The sequence below is a fragment of the Hylaeus volcanicus genome, chromosome 1 (assembly GCF_026283585.1).
Source record: "Hylaeus volcanicus isolate JK05 chromosome 1, UHH_iyHylVolc1.0_haploid, whole genome shotgun sequence".
Classification (NCBI taxonomy): Eukaryota; Metazoa; Arthropoda; class Insecta; order Hymenoptera; family Colletidae; genus Hylaeus; species Hylaeus volcanicus.
In genome coordinates, this window is record NC_071976.1 from 10,335,511 (window position 1) to 10,354,751 (window position 19,241).

The following is a 19,241-nucleotide window of genomic DNA, read 5'->3' on the forward strand; positions in this document are numbered from 1 at the left end:
GGTGTGAAACGGATGATGAGAGGGTGAAGGTTTTCCACGGATAATAGGGGTAGTCGACTTCGTTCGCGAAGGGATGAGAGCGGATCAAATATCCTGAAACACCGGTGACGATCATCGTTGCTCCTCGATAACGTTGCACTTGATATTAAGATCTTTTTTCTTTTTAACAAGACATTTATTTAAATAAAAATTTCGAATAAAACTCTTGATTCGTTTAATCAAAATTACAATTTAATTTGCATGATCAATTTTTATACAGAGATTTTTTCCGACATTTATTATTCCAATAAAATTCTGCCCATTTCTGAGTTAATTGAAGCATTCTATTTTTTATATTAAACAATGTATAATGTTGACATAACTGTGTAATTATAAGTACTTACATACTCGTGTTCTATAAAAGTACGATTGGTGTATGACATCGACTTACCTGTAACAGAATTACATAAATACATTAGAAAAACAGAATTTCTTTCTCATTTCATATATTGAATACACACCAAGCAATAATTTTTATTCTAAAATTATTTTACAACCCCATGCACGAGCCCCTAATATTAGTCTCATAAATTTATTCAGCAGAAGACACATGCTGAATGTGTTGAAAATTATTCACACAAAATTAAATATTAATATTATTGTATTCGTATGTGAAATGTATGTTCTAGATACTATCTACACATACTTTCCATAGCAACGAGTTCCATAAATGCTCGAAATCTTTATCACGGTAACTAAATCACGTGTAAAATCGAGATTAAATTCGAAGGAGGAAGAAACCACGGTCGCTTCACGTCTAAGAAGACTTTCAAGCTGCTGAAGAAACGGTATTCGCGCTAGGACCGAACGCTATTTTAATATCCCGCGGTAATCTATGACGAAGCTATTAATTAGAGCAGAGGAGGTGATGAGACTGAGGGATCGACGAGCAGCAAATTCATCTCCGCGCTCGAGGGTAACCAGCGCGGTCGAGAGGGGTTGCACCCTGGAAGCCAGGCCGTACCATCCCTTGGCATCGTTTCCGCTACCACCCCCTCTCAAACCCCCCTCGCGAACTACCATCGTCCTTTCTCGTCTCGGCGAATCTCCTTTCTTGATACTCCGCGTTCGAGAACGTATATTGAAATATAATTAGGGGCGGTTTAATAAGCGTCGGCCTGTGGCATTCACTCGACTCTTGAGAACACGAGCTTTGCTACGTTAAACGGTACACTGTGCTTTGGCTTTTCAACCCTGTACGTTGACTTTGCCGCGGTTTCAAGCTTAATTTTACGCTCGTTGGGACAATGGGTAAATAAATTCGCAGTAAACAGGAGTTTAATTATTTTTGTCGTGCGTTCTACTCAGTGGAAATTAATGGATGACAATGTATGTACTGTGATATGGTCTTTGTCGAGTTTATATGTTGATGTGACTTGGTTTACCTACGTTTTTTAAAGAATTATATCATTTTAATCGATGTGTACATACTCAGTGAATTCAGAATTATTTGCACGATGTAGAGTATTGATATTTTTGTGTTCGCTATAAATGTATGTATAATTATGTACACATTTATATAATTTTAGAAGAGCACGAAGCTGTAACCGGTTTATTTGAAAATCAAAATTTATTATTGAAAGAGTGTCTTACATATGTGAATATGACTCTCAGTAGACTTGATTGTGCATGAAAATAAACTGCAGTTTAATTTTATATTCCCTAGTCAGAATCGACATGATACCCCGGAAAACAACTCTTATTACTATTCGAGTCATCGAGGACAGCTATGTATGCATGTATATCTTTTTATCGCGTAACAATAAAGATTGTTATATACACACTTCCTTGTTAAAATATTATTTCTTATTTCTAAACCTTTACCTCTATACTTATTATCTACGCAACGCTGTCACCTCTGGTACATTATAATACTTTTTGAGGACAGCGATTTGAAGCCCTACCCCAATCGTAAGCAGTGTTAAGGCATGTTTTCATTCGCGTCCAAGGATCCCAGAAAACGTGCGAGCGTTTCGCCAGGATTAATCGTCAGAACGGAAATCTCTGGGCACCAGCGGCAGACGATGCGCATCTGCAGCCGTCTGGTACGGTCTGCTTAGCTCGACACGCCGGAAGGTTACGACCTACGGCAACGGGTTGCTGCATAAACGGATTGCCCATGGAAAGTGAGGGAAACGCGAAAACTGCTAGCAGGAGGTGGGAAAAGTTCAGTGTTCCCGAGACGCCGGAGCCGAATCGCTACTCGCGACTCCTGCGAGCCCTCGCCTTGCGCCCTTCCGCGTGTTGTTCCGCCCCCCCCTCCCCCCACCATCTCCAAAAATTCGTAGTTTCGTGAACCCGACAGCTGACGCGATCTATAAACATCAGACACGCCAGGGAGTTGCTCTCGCTTAATATATTGAAAAACTTTAATTGCCGACAGAATGCACTTGAATTCGTGAGGCTTGCGGGGGTGGAGGGGGTGGAGGGGTTGGTTGGGCCAGGTTTCCTTCGAGTCGAGGATGAATAAGCGGGTTTCCCGCCACTCGGCCTGGAACTTTGTTTCCATTTACCTTTATGGAACCGCGAGCTTCGCGGTGATTTATTAACTTATGTATTCCTGAAACACCGGGTGCTTGTTAGACAACGGGATCGTCGCGTACAGAGTTGACTAATGCATACTTTGGAGACTTATTTCGTTTCACGAAACGTGGGATGCGCTGGTAGTTTCGATTTCGCGTGACTGGAGACTGCATGCTTGTCGAGAAATATTTTTTATTGGACCTGATTCAGGGCTGGTTCGTCTCCATCGTCGGAAAAATGAGATAAGTAAAATTTTATATGCATATATTTAATTTGAGAATTTGAATTGTGTGTAATTTTTATGTGGAAGTAAAATGTTATTTGTACTATTGAGAGAGAGAGAACCTGAGACGTTTTAATTTCTTAGGATTTTATGGACTTCTTTATATCATATGATAATAAACAACAGCCTTGTCCTAGTTTATCCCTATTTCCAAAAATATTAATTGTATTCATTAATATACTTTGAGCAGAGAACGTATTTAATTCGACTTCAGATAGTGTCGTCTCCGAGCCAGTAAACAACTGATTATACCTAGAAGTAGAATATGCCCGCCACTGGTCAGACATCAATAGCAAGCCACCACGCTATAAATTCTGTGAACCAAATCGCCGAAGACGAAACACTTTCTTCGACTTGTTTTACGTAATTTGAAGCATTATGATTCTTCTAAGAATGCAAAGGCGAAAATATCAAGGAACGTAATTTTATTAATGCCGTCTGAGAAGTTACTTAAGGTAGAGCCTTCGAATCCTTCAACGTTGCTTAAAATACGCTGTTATTACATTTCCTATTGAACACGAAATTGGCTACGGAATTTAATTCTATTTCGAGTAAACTGGTTTATTTTAGAGGCAAGTTAGAGATCGGGAAACTGACGTATTACCGAAGAAATAATTCGAGGAGTGATTTGACTATAATATTAACCTTTGATTTTCGATACTAATATTGTAGGTTGATTTTAAGGCCATTATTAAGATTTTAAAATCTATAAAAATAGTTTCATTCTTATCTTCTTCTCAATTACTGTCTCCTATTACTGGTCTAGTTGAATACACCAGAGAGGAATAGGGAAGTATTGCTATTGATCGATAGTTGGTACCCTTTGTTTTTCGAAGTTTTCCCTGTTACGTGCTCTGCGTTCAAAAATGTAAACAAAAATAGTGGTTATAAAATTCTGGGTGTATGAATCTGTGTACGTGTGCATGTTGGTCTTTGTTTCGTTTTACGTTTCGCGAATGGTTTATTAGAAAATCGAAAAAATTTGCCTGCTGCACATGTGACGCATTGATACCATTAAATTTTCAAAAATTCTGTATATATGGACACGTATATGCATGCAGGTACGACTGTTTAGTTTCATATTTTCGGAGTGATTTATCAAATATTCATGAAGTGCCATGAACTAAAATTTAATTTGGTGACTTTTATATATAGAAAATATTGTCACAGAGGGTGTCATGTAGTAATTCCTCTACAATTTTTTATCATAAATGAACTAGTGAAGCCACCAGCGACGCCGCCTATGCCTTTTATCGTATTTCACGTGCGATACTGACGTTAAATAAAATTAATAATATAAAATAAAATAAAACGACTAGCTTTTGCCACGTATTTGATTAGAGAAGTTTCCCTCGTCGGTTATTGGGAACGTCTTCGTCAGGGCGTGCAGGAAAGACGTGAGCAGGATCCGTTAGAGGCGCGAGGCGAGCGGATTTTCCGCGAGGCGCCGTCAGAATCGTCTATATATTTTCGAGCAATTAGTGTCACGATCTTTTTCTACCGTGCGCTTAACTTTGACATGCTCTGTCACTCCGGGCCCTGGTACCCTTCAATCCCAGTTGTCTGCTATTCGGATGCGAGTAATTACGCGTCACTCATGGCTCTTACGTTCGACGAGCGTGCTGGCGAAGTTTCCTCGCTCGAGCGCAAGCCTACCACCCAGCGAAACTTCTGTCGTTGGAACGCTTTCGCCTTCGCCCCTTCGTCCCCCGCTATTTTCGCCAGCGATCGCGTTTAAGCGCCATAAAATGAATTATTGCCCAGATTTATCCCATTTAGATCGTTTATGCTGGATTTGATAAATGTCAGCGATCGCTGCGATCTCATCCCTCGTTTTGGTAATAATCGTTATCTTTATCATCATCTAATCTACGTCTATTTTTCTTCATTTTATCTTCATCTTTATCTCCAATCGTTTGCATGTTTGGTATTTGACCTGAGCATGTTTATTTTTGGGACTCGATAATTCAACCCCTTTCTAAAAGGGTTTTGATTCGAAAATTCAATGCTACGTGACTTTATTCCTTGATAAAATACAAATTCATGCAGACACATGTGTACAAGGATGCCAAAGATACAATTATATAAACGAATATACGATCCATCTCCTTTGTAGTATCCAGTAACAGTCAGAAAAGTCGCACGAGAATTCGAGCGAACAAAGAAGATCGAACAATGGAAACATTAACTTCTGAAGCACACCAATAACGTTATCGTAATATTCCATGAAAACACACTCCCCCACCCTGAGCATCTGTTCCCTGGCCTATCAATCTTCCAGACACAAAGATGTTTAACGACCTCTGATATGTATGATTTGTCCGAACAAATAAGCGTTGTATCGCTGCGAGTCTTTCGCGAGGCTGGAAATACACGGAGCGTTTAATTAAACGCGTCGTGATCCGCGATAATTTCGCGATGTGCTCGTGTCTGAGCTGTGCTTTACACACATCGCGAATCATGTATGGTACAGTGAGCCAAGAAAGTATCTAAACGCTGTCAAATGAAGGGATTTTTCATTTCATTATCATTATTAAGGGATCTTTCATTATTGAGGAAAGTTATTGTAAATATAAAAAGTTATGAATATACCAAGTGCTGTGACGTTTAAATTTAAGATTTTTCAAAAATGTGGAATTGATCGATTTGTACAATGAACGGTTCAATTTTTCCATTTTACCATGCATCATCGTGATATTTACGCGTCTCAGTCACCATTTTTTAACGTCAAACCATCATTTGAGAATGGTGGAAACTTTCGTGGTTCACTGTATATCTGTCACTATTCGCGTGTCGTTGCCACCGACGTAAATCAGTTTATTACGCATCTATTCTGCGCAGGGTCATCAATCGTTGATTAATCAGCTGGAAATGGTCGATTTAATGCGTTAACGTTACAGCCGTTGATACGCGTTTCGCTGGTGTTAATTAATGTAATATAGGCGCCCGTATTATCCGCCACGGGTATATGACGATTTTTTTTTTTATAGCTAAATCAATTTTCCTGACACAATGCTTTTTCAACGACGGCATTCGGCTTTTTTCATCCCCCTCTGGTACCCGCGTCGCCGTTAACGCTCCAACTGCTGTGCGCGTTATATTGAAAAAAATATTCTCCTAAAAGTCTGGCTCGCGGGATCCGGCCAATCCTGGGCGTCTATAGTGTAGGACCAGTGTTTCTCAAACTGTATTGCATGAGTAATATACGAAATTAAAGAAAAAAGAATACTGTGTAATTGAAAGCTAAAATTAAAAGTTGAACATTGAAATTAAAGCGGAAACAAGCATTGTTTCTCTGTAGTAAAGTCTTGAGACGTGCTTCAATTTTTTAAACCTAAAGCAATCAAATATTTGGTTCTCTTCTTTTTTTAAGTAGAAACTTGTGAACGTGTTCTTGATATCAATCTGAATTTCGAAGAATTGTTCAAGTTGAAGCCTCTATATACGCTGTATGACTAAATAGTAGAATGAAACCCAAACCAGAGATTATACCGTATAGTTCTAGTCCAATTATTTCAAATTACAATTCTATCTACTGAAATGTACTCGAACCAGATGTCCTACCATATACTAGCTTGAAGAACGATCCTCGTAGCGACCACGTGCGTTTTTAAACATAAATAATACCAAATTTTCGATTCGCTGGTACACGTCAATCAACGTGACGACGCGTCCAATTCGCGATTCAGTCATCGGAGAAGCAGATTTTCTGTTTTAACGCTTCTTAACCTGGTGATGACTATGTCCATGTCACTTTCTGGACACTCGTTTCGCGGACAGATTCACGAGACACGAATAATCTCTCCGAGCAGTACGCGCGAGTGCTATCAACGCCAACGAATGGCACCTCTGATAAGCAGAAAACGGTCGCCGGCGCATTCATTTGCACGTTAATTAAAAATAAATTTCACTCGTTCGCGAAGCAGACGAGCGCGGCCGTGATCAACCACGGAATTCACGTGTTCGGCTATTTTCCCTTTCAAAATCCTTGATGGACGTGATTCATTTTGCTCGAGATTAATTATTTTAACGGGGATTTGAAAAGCCTAGACTTTGTTTTGATAGCACAGGGGTAGATTATTTAGAAACTTTACGTTTTGGGGTATTTTGACGTCTCCTAGCGGAGGAAATAATTATCGTGTAAAGTTTTTATCAAAAGAGACTATAGGATTTTATTATAAAACTAAGAAGATTATAAAATAGAACAAAATTTTTACAATATACAGATGATTCACATTATAGTTAGACAATATTACTGAATGACTAAACACTTATCTTCATTCAGTTTTAGTTTTAGTTGCGGTGGAGTCTAATAATAATTACTCAGTCATTTCCCGCTGACGTGATGCGGTCTAAATATTGTGACATATCTTTTTATCGCTTTACACGAAAAGAAGAGAAACAATCACGTTTCGAGGAACAGTAGCGGAAGTAACGTAGACGCGCGATATATGTGCGCTATCTTTGATTCCATGTCCTTAATAAATTAATATAATTCATGAAACATGTGCGACTGTGACATCCGTATATAATATTTTTAGATCATTTGACATTCCCTTTTGAATACCTGATAACGCTGTCTCCAAATTAAAGGTTGAAACGGATGATCACTTGGTATATAAGCTCTCAGAGAACTACGTCTATAGAGCCTTGCATTATTAGACAGATACGACAGAAATAGTCTTTCCCCTTGCGCTTGCCACGTATACTCGCTACATCTGCTACAGTCTTCTATAGTGTATGTGTGTACTTCGTTGCGAAGTTAAAGTCATCCGCAGATTGCATTTCACAGGAACGTGCAAAGCATCCCTTTACGTCGATGAGTCCAATCAAGTATTTTAAATAGACTCGGGAAAATTATTCTTATAGTTGCATCTATGTTGTATCATTCAAATAGGAATATTTGCAGTGATGATCTATCAGGACGAACAACTATTTATCGTATGCAACTGAAATTGATTAGAAAATAATGATTCTTATTGTTAATTTTATCTCTGAACAATATTTTATGAAATTAAAGCCTGAAATACCTCCTGGAAAATTAGTATTATTCTTAGCTTGTAGATTACGTTTTCCATATCGTGATTAAAGTACCTTGCTCAAATTGATTAGGAGATCATCAAGTCGACTTCATCGTCAAGCAAGGTGTGGCAGCACTCGCCATCAGTCTTATTCCAGGAGATTCTCGTTTGTTCATCGATTTCTTCGGCTTCGCGTGGAATTTTTCCATGACTAACGACAAGTCGCAAGTTTGTTAAATAACAAATGGCAAACAGGCGTTGACAGTGCTTCTGTTAAACTACTGGTACGCGAGATGAAACTTGAGTGTTCTCCGATACAGTTGTGAAGCCTAAAATGCTCTTACGACTAATTAACCGAGAAGCGTGATTGCTTAGTAGGCTGGTTCCAAACAGGAAGAAGCCTGATTAATTATAGGAAGCCTGATTGACGACCTCTGGCTGTGGAACCTGAGTGCTCCTGCCGAATCTGATCATATGCTTGTTAATTGATTTTTAATGTGTTATACCTTCAGGAATGCCGACTCAACTTCCCATTAACACTCAATGTTACTTTTACTATCATAATTTGCAAATTGAGTATTCCTCAACCCAAGAAGTTTTACTATTCGAGGCCTCCAAAAGTCTATAAAAATTTGAATCAAATGAAAGAGGGATTCTTTATCATCTCTTAAAAATTTGAATGTTTAGAACACCGTTTGGAAACTGCGCCTTCTTCATCTCAACAATTTTAACTATCCAAGGCCTCCAAAAATCTGAAGAAATTTGTGTTTACTCTCGAAACACTCCTCGGCATCATCCAATAATTTTCAAGTCAAATTAGCTAGGTATTTCTCCCCATCTCTTTGCTCTGTTTGCTCGGCCCAGACTGCCCAGGAAGCTTCAATAAAACAACACCCAATGCTTCGTAGATGTTCCCATCGTTTTTCCGCTCCATCCACCCAGACAGCGTAGGGTGGGACATAAATCGAACGCCCTGCGCCGAGCTAACTGGCTACGAAAGTCTGATTACAGCCTTCGACGCATCGCGGCACGTGTTCAGTCCACGGGGAACTAATTACAGGACCGAAACGCAGACTCCAACGGGTACATACGCGACGCCAGCCACCAAAAGGCACCGATACACCGGCGCCCCGGAGAAATTACCGACGATTATTCGGGCACAACGAGCGGGACAGCTGCCGCGAGCCAACCCCGAAGAACATTGCGGTTTCTTCTATCTGCGAATAGCAGCTAAAGGTGCGCATTGCGCCGTGTCCGGGCACGATTTACGACATCCTCGAGGTCGGAAAGAAACCGTATGATGGAACTACAAGGGATACATCGTTCCACGGCAGTCCCGAAGATGAAAGGGACCGTGCACGCGAGTAGCTGGAAAAATAAAACGATGACATACAACGAAGACATAGCAAACGGCGTTCCCTCGCTATTAATAGGGCCAGTCGTTTCGCGATATGCTCGTTTGCGACCCCCTGGCTCCTTCTGCCGCGCGCCGATTTTATTATTCGATATTTTCGGCAAAAGGGTGACTCGGTATTCTTCTAACGCCGTTTCGTCGCTGGTCATGATTCGCGGGATGATTCAGAGACGCGCTGTTTAGTTAGTCGGATTTTATGAAGAGTGGATTTACATGGTAAAATTAGAGGTGAACAGCATCGGATCAATATAGATCGTGTGATGCGCGCGATTAATTTGTGACGCGAATCAATTCATCATTTTACTAAAATTATTTTTAAAAGAGGCTGCGATGCTATGAGAAACTTGAATGTTCGAGAACTGATTAATCTTTTATTCGGTTAGTCAAATTTTCAATTGATTGCGATATGATCAACGCCTGCGTTGCTACAGAAAATTTGTTGTCATCCGAAGTAATATGTGTACACATGGTTCAGAGTAGCTGAGGGATATTGAAATTCGTCTACCTGACTTTCCAGTTGTAGCTCTCTTTTAAGCCTCTGGTAACAAAGGATGGTTACTAATTGTACATGTATTTAATTAATTAAATACGATGCTTTAATTAAATGATTACGTGAACGTCTCCTGCAAAAGGGAATACGTATCTCTAGTTTGCTATTGTGTTCAACCATTATGATATTCAATTAATCAGACATGCGATCTCTAATTAAATAATTACGTAAAAATGTCTTCGACAAAGGAGACTTGACTTGGAGAACTCAAGCTATTCATTTTAAGCTTGAAAGATAAAATTCAAATACTTGAAATGACAAGTTACTCACTTTTACTGTTTTCCATTCCACTATATACACACATATTTAAATTCTGTACTTTTAATCCGAACGTGCTTTTTGCTCCTCGTTATTCCAGCAATGTATATCGTATTCATTGAATGCATTATGACAGGGGTTTCAATTAATTTCCGGGATGCTTTCGGTCGACGGAGCTGAAAGGTCGAGATCATTATCTCTTCTGTTCTCGATTAACTCCATCCATTTTTGATGACACCCCCTCCATTCCGTTCCTCCCTTTGACAACCCTTATCGGTTAATTATCTCTGGCTGTGATACCAGGTAATTATACGACGGAAACTAGATCACGCGCGGAAGTGTGCTGGTGGCCGGATAGATTGACCGGAAGTGTTCCTTTCCGCCTTAGATTCGCCCAGTTGCCTTTTTCATGTCCTTTAACGACGGAAATGAAAGGAAGCTTCGCGCAGGTGTAAGTCGAATCCAACGCACGGAATTTTCAATTACGGAGTTGTAATTAAATTATTAAATTATTCGTTCGCGGAATTTTATTTTCGGTTCGTAATCAGCGCCCTGTCGCGAAAGGACTTTTTCCTCGTCAGCCATCGACTTTTTTTCACGCTTTAAATAATCTACAGAACAATTATAGCGGAGTGAAATTTAATTAAAATATTTATTTACAGTTTTGCGGATTTTGTCAATATCATCTTGATGGTTAGTCTCATCTATTCCATATTTGAACCTCATTTTTAAAAATTTATACATCATAATTATTTTCTTTAATAATTATTTACTTTAACTGAAATGGTATTAAAATTATGAGTTTATTTCATATTTGACCTTAAATCAGTAGTATATTCTCATAGAGTTTATACATAGCTAATAGAGGAAAGTTAATCATCACAAGTGTTATTACCCTGCCCCCATACAGTGGTAAATGGCAGCTCGACTAAAACTCAGTCCCGCGATCGCGCATTGCAAACTCGCATAACACGAACTCCGGTCGAAGGTTTATGTTTAATTAGGGCAAAACCTATTTCACCTGTTTCGCTCGACGTTCCTTTCTCCGTCCTTGCGCCAGGTTCCGATTAATTGGTGGATCGCACACGCTCGCTCGCGGGCGTAATCGATAATCCGAGAATGCTCCTAGTTTTCATGGTGACCGCTCGTCGAACGAGCATAAACGGGGACGAAGTTACATCGACAACACCGGTGCTAATTGCGAAGCGCCAATTACTTACTCCCGGTAATAAGATAATATTATTTATTATCCTTTATTAACATCGACTGCGATCACCGTCGGCGCGCGCAAATTAACTTACGAGTTGATAAAGCCTCGCTTAATGTGATTAATAATTAAGTGATTACGGAAAACGAAACAGCGAGAGAGGCTTCTTAAACGCGCAACGCGAGAGGGTGTATCGACTGCATGCGCGCGGGTTCGCGAGTACTTTGGTAATTGTTTCGGTGGTGAAACTTTCTTTTTTAGCGGCGATCGAGTTGGAGATGCGTGGAGTAGATTCTGATAAAGTTTGGCCGAGTAATTGTCACTGTTGAGGTAGAAGAAGATATCTGAATAATATCCGTATTAATACTTAAACAGTGTATGATTCTGTGCAAACTTGATACTCAGCAAGGACACAAACGAAGAATCCTTAGGATCACTTGATAGAACTCACTCTTCTTGTGACTAGCATTATAAAATCTTTTCAAATAATGATTATAGAATAACATGCTTTGAAGTTAAATTAATTTAAAAATTCTTCCAATCGATTTAATTGCAAACATACATTAAATTATTAAATAAATTGAACTTTCTCTACATAATATCGTATCACACGCACAATTTTGTGCATTCGATATCTACCAAGAACATAAAGCAAAACTTCTGGGAAAACGCATGGAAACGCGGTTTTAATTAAACGTTCCGATCCTGTTCCACTTACAGTAATTTAATTACGAAAATTCCGACCTAGACCTCCTCTCTAAAATATCTAGAATCGATTACCAGCCCGCAACCGCGACAATAAACTTTCCCTGTTTAATATTCTCGCGATATCCTCCTCTTCCTCCCCCTTGGATACCATATAATAACGGGTATTAAGATTAAAGTTAGGTAGCAGAATTGGGAAAGGCCTCTCGAGAGGGACAGACGCAGCGGTAGTCGAAAGGCCAGCCCAGCGACGAAGAGAGAAAGTGAGAGTTTTTATTGGCATGGGGCATCATAATTGAACCCACGTAAGTACTCTTTTCATATCATCGTTGCGAAATGATGGAAGAGGATTACGTGGATCCCGCGGGACGGGAGAGCCCTGACATAGAGACTGGGAAAAGGGCAGACGTGAAAAGAGCAAAAGAGACAAAAGTCGGTGGCCGGAGGACGAAGCAGCTGAAAGGGAGGTTAGGTGGTTCCAGGCGTACTTCCAGGTTTCTCCTCTCTCGGGGCGACGTCTGAGGGCGAGCCCCAGTCCGCCAGCCGAGTCAGCAGGATGCCAGTTTCGTCTCGTCTTTCTCTCTCGGCAACTTTTGCGCCAATATCTTACCGTCCTGGGTCGCGGTGGCGGGCTCGTAACGCTTTCAACTTCCTGCCGAGCGTGGCTCGTTGCAACGACGGACGAATCCTCCTCGCGTCGGCTACCACCGCGTCGATACGCCTCGACGTGCGGTTCGCGAACGTGCCGTAAGTGGTTTCGGACGATTTAAGCCCGCGAGGAACGAGCACGAAATTTATCCGGTCTTGGGGTAAGTAAGTCCCCGCACTTGTAGCCGGAATTGCAGGGCCGTTTCATGACTAGCGAGCTCGCTGGGAATGATGTTTAGGAGTTTGTCGAATGCAACCTAGGTTAGGCGAGAAATTGGCCGGGCTGGAGAGGGATTTTAAATCAGACCTATGAAGAAATTAACGTAGATATGTTGGAGTATGTAGAGTAGAAATTAAAAAGAAAATTGAGGGAATAATTTTATTGGATTTATTGTTTAGAAAATTTTAGATAAACAGACTTAATGCAGATCTAAAGTCAGAACTGTGACAAAATTAATATACATAGAAGTAAGCATGTAGAGTAAATATTTAAAAAAAATTGAGACTTATACCAGGTTTTCAGATGGAAAAATATTTTCTTCCGTTCTTGGTAAATTAGAAAGAGGGTATTTTTAAATTCAAATAACTATTAGGTTGTCCCGAAAGTTTCTTTCGCGAGTTGCATTCAATTATTTTATGTGGTCGTGTTTATATAAATAGACAATCTAATTTCATAGATATTCATGTTGTAACAGTAATGGAGCAAAATGAATCGTGCACAATTCAGTAATGTAACATAAAACCTAAAATATTGTGCATGTATTACTTATTAATAAAGCGAAAGAAACTTTTGGGACAACCTAATATTTTGAAAAGAAGGTATACTTCATATAAGAATAATAAACATTCTACAGGCCCTTTTGGAGAACCCTACATTAGGTGGATATAAAATACTCTCCCCTGGATCAATTCCATATAACAAATGCAGCCATGGTATCGCAAGGGTTAGGTCTACAGCTTCAAAAATAAAAAAAGAAAAGAAAATTCTATCTCCATATCTGGAACTAAATAATAATATTCAAGTTAACAAAATTGCCTCAGGAGAGAAGGAAAGTATCACTGGAACGCGTCAGCGGTTGGAAAATGTCGTTTTCCCATGATAACGCGTCAACCCCTCGGCCACGTTGGATAAAACGGAAGACGGAGGGCGAAGTTGCTGACTGCGCCAAGTACAGGGCGTTAAGCTCTGGTAATATTTTGTTTGAGGCTATCCGCGCAGCAGCGCGTAACCGACTACATAAGCATTGGTTTCTCCCGTCCCGGAAATTAAAACTCTTTTTGTCGAAGGCTGCAGAAACTACAGAGGACCACCCATCCGCCGAGGGTTTCTTTTTGCATATTTTTACGAGACCGCCGGCGTAGTTCATTTCCTCGATTGGATAGGGTCTAATTTCACCTTTTCGGAATCGAACCGCGTCTTGCGGCGCTCGGCGAATATTTAGACAGTAACGTTTCCTGCGGTGACAGTGTATTGTCGTTTCGCGTCTTCGGTCGCCAGGAACAACGACCTTTTATCCTCTCGGTAATTCGGTCCAACCGTGCTTCCACGAAAAAACCTTCGCGACGAGGACTTGTAGCTTCTGGGGAAGCGAATATTACTTCCGGCGCGGGTTGGAACAATCGCTTTGATGTCGCGATTGGAGAAGTTGTTACGGGTTGTCGCAGCGATTTTTAGTCTTTTTCTGGATACTGCACTTTCGATTAATATTTAATACCATTGTTGTAATTCTGTGTACTAGGAAAAATTATAACATGGTCGCACTTTCTAGTTTTAATGAATTATGTAATCACCCTCGTTATCAACAGCCTTTCGTGGAAATTTCCAATGCTAGATCCACCTAATATATTAGGTTGTCCCAAAAGTTTCTTTCGTGAGTTGCATTCAATTATTTTCTGTGGCAGTGTTTATATAAATAGACAATCTAATTTCTTAGACATTGATGCTGTAACAGTAATGGAGCGAAATGAATTGTACACAATTTTGTAATGTAACATAAAACATAAAATATTGTTTATGTATTAATTATTAATAAAACGAAAGAAACTTTTGGGACAACCTAATATTATACAACATTCATCGTAATAAGATGAAGATCTTGAGAAGAATGATATCAAATCAAATATGTTAAATTCCATATTAAATTATTTTAAATAAGCAACTACAAACACTCAAGATGACCAAAAAGGAATTACTCGAGTCGCCAATACGTGACAATATTTTCGCGATGGGTATCCCGTCGGGGACACCTATTATTTCAAATTTAAACGGACGACGTTCCTCAAATTTCGCATTCCGCGTGACTTCCTCTGTGAACAAAAAAATAAAAAAAAATTGTAAAATTGGGACGCTCGCGTACCCGCGTCGCAATAATAATGAATTCGTGATTCGAAAATCCATTCGTGTATGAGATGCGGAATGATTTCCAAAAGGGACCACAATGCAAAACGAGAAATGCACGGAAGAGTACACAAACCTGCTTTCACGGAAAAGCGTCTCGTGCCCGACGAGCACATGAATTCTACGTAAACCGTGTTCCAGCAACAACTGGGAGCATCATTTTATCTGTTGCAAGGCGTATGGGAGATTCTCGTAACGCAAAGTCTTGATGCGTAGCCAGGATAGCCCCGGGTGATTATTTCTGAGGTAATATTGGGTGCGACGTGGAAAACAGTTGAAGCTGGGTCCTGCAGAAAGGATTATGACTGCCAAAATTATGGAATTTTGTCTTCTTTTTTTTTGTTTGATAAGAAATAGAATTTGGGGAAAATATTAGAGGGTGATTCAAATTAGAAGACATTGTGTTTATGCATCAGACGTTGAATCATAAACATCACCTATTTATAAGAAAAATATTCTAAAGATTTAGAAGATTTCTCTAAGCGTCATAAAATTCTCCCCATCAGTAGACCCCCTAATCGACCCCTAAATCAAACCAGAACATGCTCAACCGTTAATGCTGAAAATTACCCCAACCAACTAGCTTCCAAAACAAAGCCACCATTCCCTCCGGGCATAACTTTTCGAAAACTTTTTCTCGTATTCGTCGCAGCTCCATTTCGGGCCATGATATCGACAGTTCGTTCCACGCTCCAGTCCCACGAGTCGTCGGACGTCTCCTATAAGTCCATTGGAGAAGGGATGCAGATAAAGTCGAACTCGGGAACTCGGTGAACCTATAACGATGTAAATGACCGACGGGGAATTTACATCGGTTTCCAGGGGTAGTTGAAAATTTTGCTCGGCCGGGTCAGGGCTTTTAAAACATGCACGTTCGATTTACGCGGCCGCCCTTTGAACGCCCATTGTCCCCAAAGGCGATCGCCGAGGCCGGGTACACCAGGAAGCGATATCCCAGTGTTGCATACGAAGGCGGGGGTGGGTTACAGAGTTCTCGTCGCGTCGATTCCAGCCGACAGGGAACGAATCTCGGGCACGGGGTTATTAAACCAGCCAGGTGCACCGTACTACACTCCTGTACACAAAGTAGCCGCAATCCAATTATCCGACGCGCAAGATCGATCCCCGTAATCGATAATCGGCTAATCCCCCGCCGTTCCGTTCTTGTTTCACTGTTGTAACACACCACGGCGAATTCTCCGCCGTCAATCCGGCGTCTGGTCCGTCCACCCATCAACCGTCCTCGAGGAAACGACAATTGTCTTTGGCGCCTAACTGGAATTCCTTCCTGACGTCCAGATTGACGGTCAAGTTGTCCATCCTCGACGATTAGCGTAGATCAAAGTACGTAGTTCCCGGTAGGGGTGGATTTAATGAACCATCATTATTGAGGAGGTGTTATTGGACGTATGGTGAGGCTCGTTTTGGCGATCGTTCTCACAAAATTATAATTGTAATTGTAATTCTTACTCTATAAATTATTGAGATGTTCTTGGACGTATGGTGAGGCTCGTCTTGGCGGTCGTTCTCACAAAATTATAATTGTAATTGTAATTCTTACTCTATAAATTATTGAGATGTTCTTGGACGTATGGGGAAGCTCGTCTTGGTGATCGTTTTCACAAAAATAGAGTTGGAATTATAATTCTTATTCTATAAATTATAATTCTATAAAGTATAACTTTTTAGATGCACTTATAATCGAGTAAACTAATGATAGAAATCGAATAGTGACGAAGAAGAATAGCAAAACTTGAAGACTAGCACACCTGTTACGGTCTTGATTACAATTAGAATTAATGAACTTGGGAATATCTGGTAAAAATCAGAAACTGTTAAGTACAAGAACTTTTACCAAGGAAAACACTCATCCTGTCTATCTTCAATTTTAATCTCCTTTAATTTCCTTCCTTAAAGTACGAAGTGAAATAGGTCAACGTTCGACTCATCATTCACCCGTTGGGGGAGACAATTGTCTTCGCTGTCCAACTGGAATTCCGTTTTGACGTCAAGATTGACGGTCAAGTTGTCTATCCTCGACAATTAGCGTAGATCAGGCTACCTGCATTGTGGCGTTGGGTCTGATGAACCTACATAATTGAGGCCAGCGTTCTTGCGGTTATATATGCCTGCCTCGCCTTGTCGATCACTTTATCAAAATTATAATCAGAGTAAAGCTGAATAGTACTCCTAGAATGTCGCTAGAGCCGAAACATCGACTGACGGAAGAATTAGCATCGAAATATCAATCGGCGTCAAAGCGCGATTAAACAAGTTTGCGCGGAAAGCACTTTCTTTTTATTATCCTCGCTTCGTTCTGGTTTTCCTTCTTCCCTCTTCCCTATCAGGTTAATTCTTCTTCTATTATATCTCCTGCTTCTTCGCGTATTTTCGTAGACGGGTAAGGTGGAATACCCGTAGAAACGACGGCAGCGTCGAATTAACTTGGTTCGTCGAAAGACAAAGCCGACGAATAGCGTAACACCTTCATTGCCTTTGCTAATAAAGCTCTCGCGTAGAACAAATAATTCTTGCTCCAGGGCTTGTGCTCAAACGTTTCGTCGGCACAGATAAAGTGACGGGTGGGCTTTTCTCATTCAGCGTGCTGTCGTGTTATTGGACACACGCTACGCTGGCCTAGGTGACAGCCGGGAAACTTAATAATCAGAATTCATCGGTCGAGCACGCGTGGATTTGTTGATTTTCCCGTTTTTCGATTTTTCCTGCGACCTGAACGCTCGCCTGGTCGTTTTTCGAATCTTTTTTATTCCGGTCCTTGGTGTACCTTTACTATACTATACTAGTTTATTAATTTCAATTAATTTGCTTTTATTCTCGTATTTAATTTTTAATACTCTGTACTTGCGTATTTATTTAGGAGCTTATACAGCAGATTCATTTTTATATAAAAAATTCCTCTACAGCTTCATATTCACTTGTTTCTCTCAAAACAATTCAAGGAAATTTCATAACGTTAGGCGTACCAAAAGCAAAACGTTCTTGAATCGTCTGAAAGCTCGCCGAACGTCAAACCACGTTTAAGTAGGTGAACTTTTGCCCGTTTTGAATGGCGTATCGACCTCTACTATTCTTAGTCGCGCAGCCTGCACGAATATGCGATACGTGGCGAACGTATAGGAAATCGGACAAGCTAAGGGTGATACCGAAAATCGATAGTTTCGGAACCCGTTATTAACAAGTTTACGTATATCCGGCGAGCACTCCGGGATATTATCAATGAACACAGACTGGATACGTTCGAGCTCGAATATTCCTCTCTTTAACTCGATTTCCTGCGAAGTGGTGTAAACGTTGTCGCATTCGTCGGACGGTCGCCGCAGTCATGAATGTCTCGTTTGCTTTAAACGAAAGTTTCCCTTCGATTCGAAATTAACGACATTCTGTCATACTGCTCCATAACACTGACACGGAACATCCACTCGGTGTTTTTCCGTACGCAGGGCCGCCAAAAATAGGGAATTGATTGTTTTCATTCATGGGAATACGTCAGGATCGGGGGTTGAACGCGATCTTGACGAGGCAATTTGAAGAATTAATATATATATTTTATATAATATTACTTTGTGGCTACCTGCATCGCCAAAATTTTTGAAAGCATGTACTCAACTATTTTTTCTAGGTGAATTCATAATTAATTGCATGTAAGAATTTATTTACGTTTATTATTACCTCTAATAAAATACTGTCAATTTGAATGTGTTAGAATAATGTTCGAATTCCGCGCGTCCTTCCATGTACTTCCTGCTGCGATGTGAACCCTCTATGCACCGTTGTGCAGTTTTGTGTGTAACGTATATATATATATAGTATTTTATATCCTTTTATCCTTTAAATATATGTTTATTATAAGTGTAATGCAGTCTGCTTAACTCTCCACAAATTCCCTGGCGAAAACCCACAACAGAATGAAAACAAAAATAACCGAAACGAACCCTATTCGGTTGTTTCACTCGAGTTTTGATTTTTAAATATTCATCGTCGTTTCCACCGATCGTGTTGGGTTTTCCATCGCACCCTCGGAGTCGCTGCGAAGAGCTTAAATTCCGCTGTAACAGAAGTGCTTTCCGACTATACAAATCACTTTACGAGGAAGCTGATATCGCATGACTCGACAGCAAAAATAGGTCGTCGCGTTTCTAGCAGATAGGATCTTTTCTAGCGAGAGACAGGCGCG

At 40.3% G+C, this 19,241-nt stretch overlaps 1 protein-coding gene across 1 annotated transcript in view; it reads right to left on the reverse strand.

The window, feature by feature from the left end:
• Window positions 1-301: 301 nt before the first annotated feature.
• The window catches only part of LOC128877614 (uncharacterized), a 493,728-nt gene continuing 474,788 nt past the window's right edge, over window positions 302-19,241 (reverse strand). The window contains exon 4 of the mRNA XM_054125089.1: window positions 302-430. Coding sequence (XP_053981064.1) covers window positions 336-430 — 95 coding nt within the window. The 3' untranslated portion in view covers window positions 302-335. The remainder of the gene's footprint in view (window positions 431-19,241) is intronic.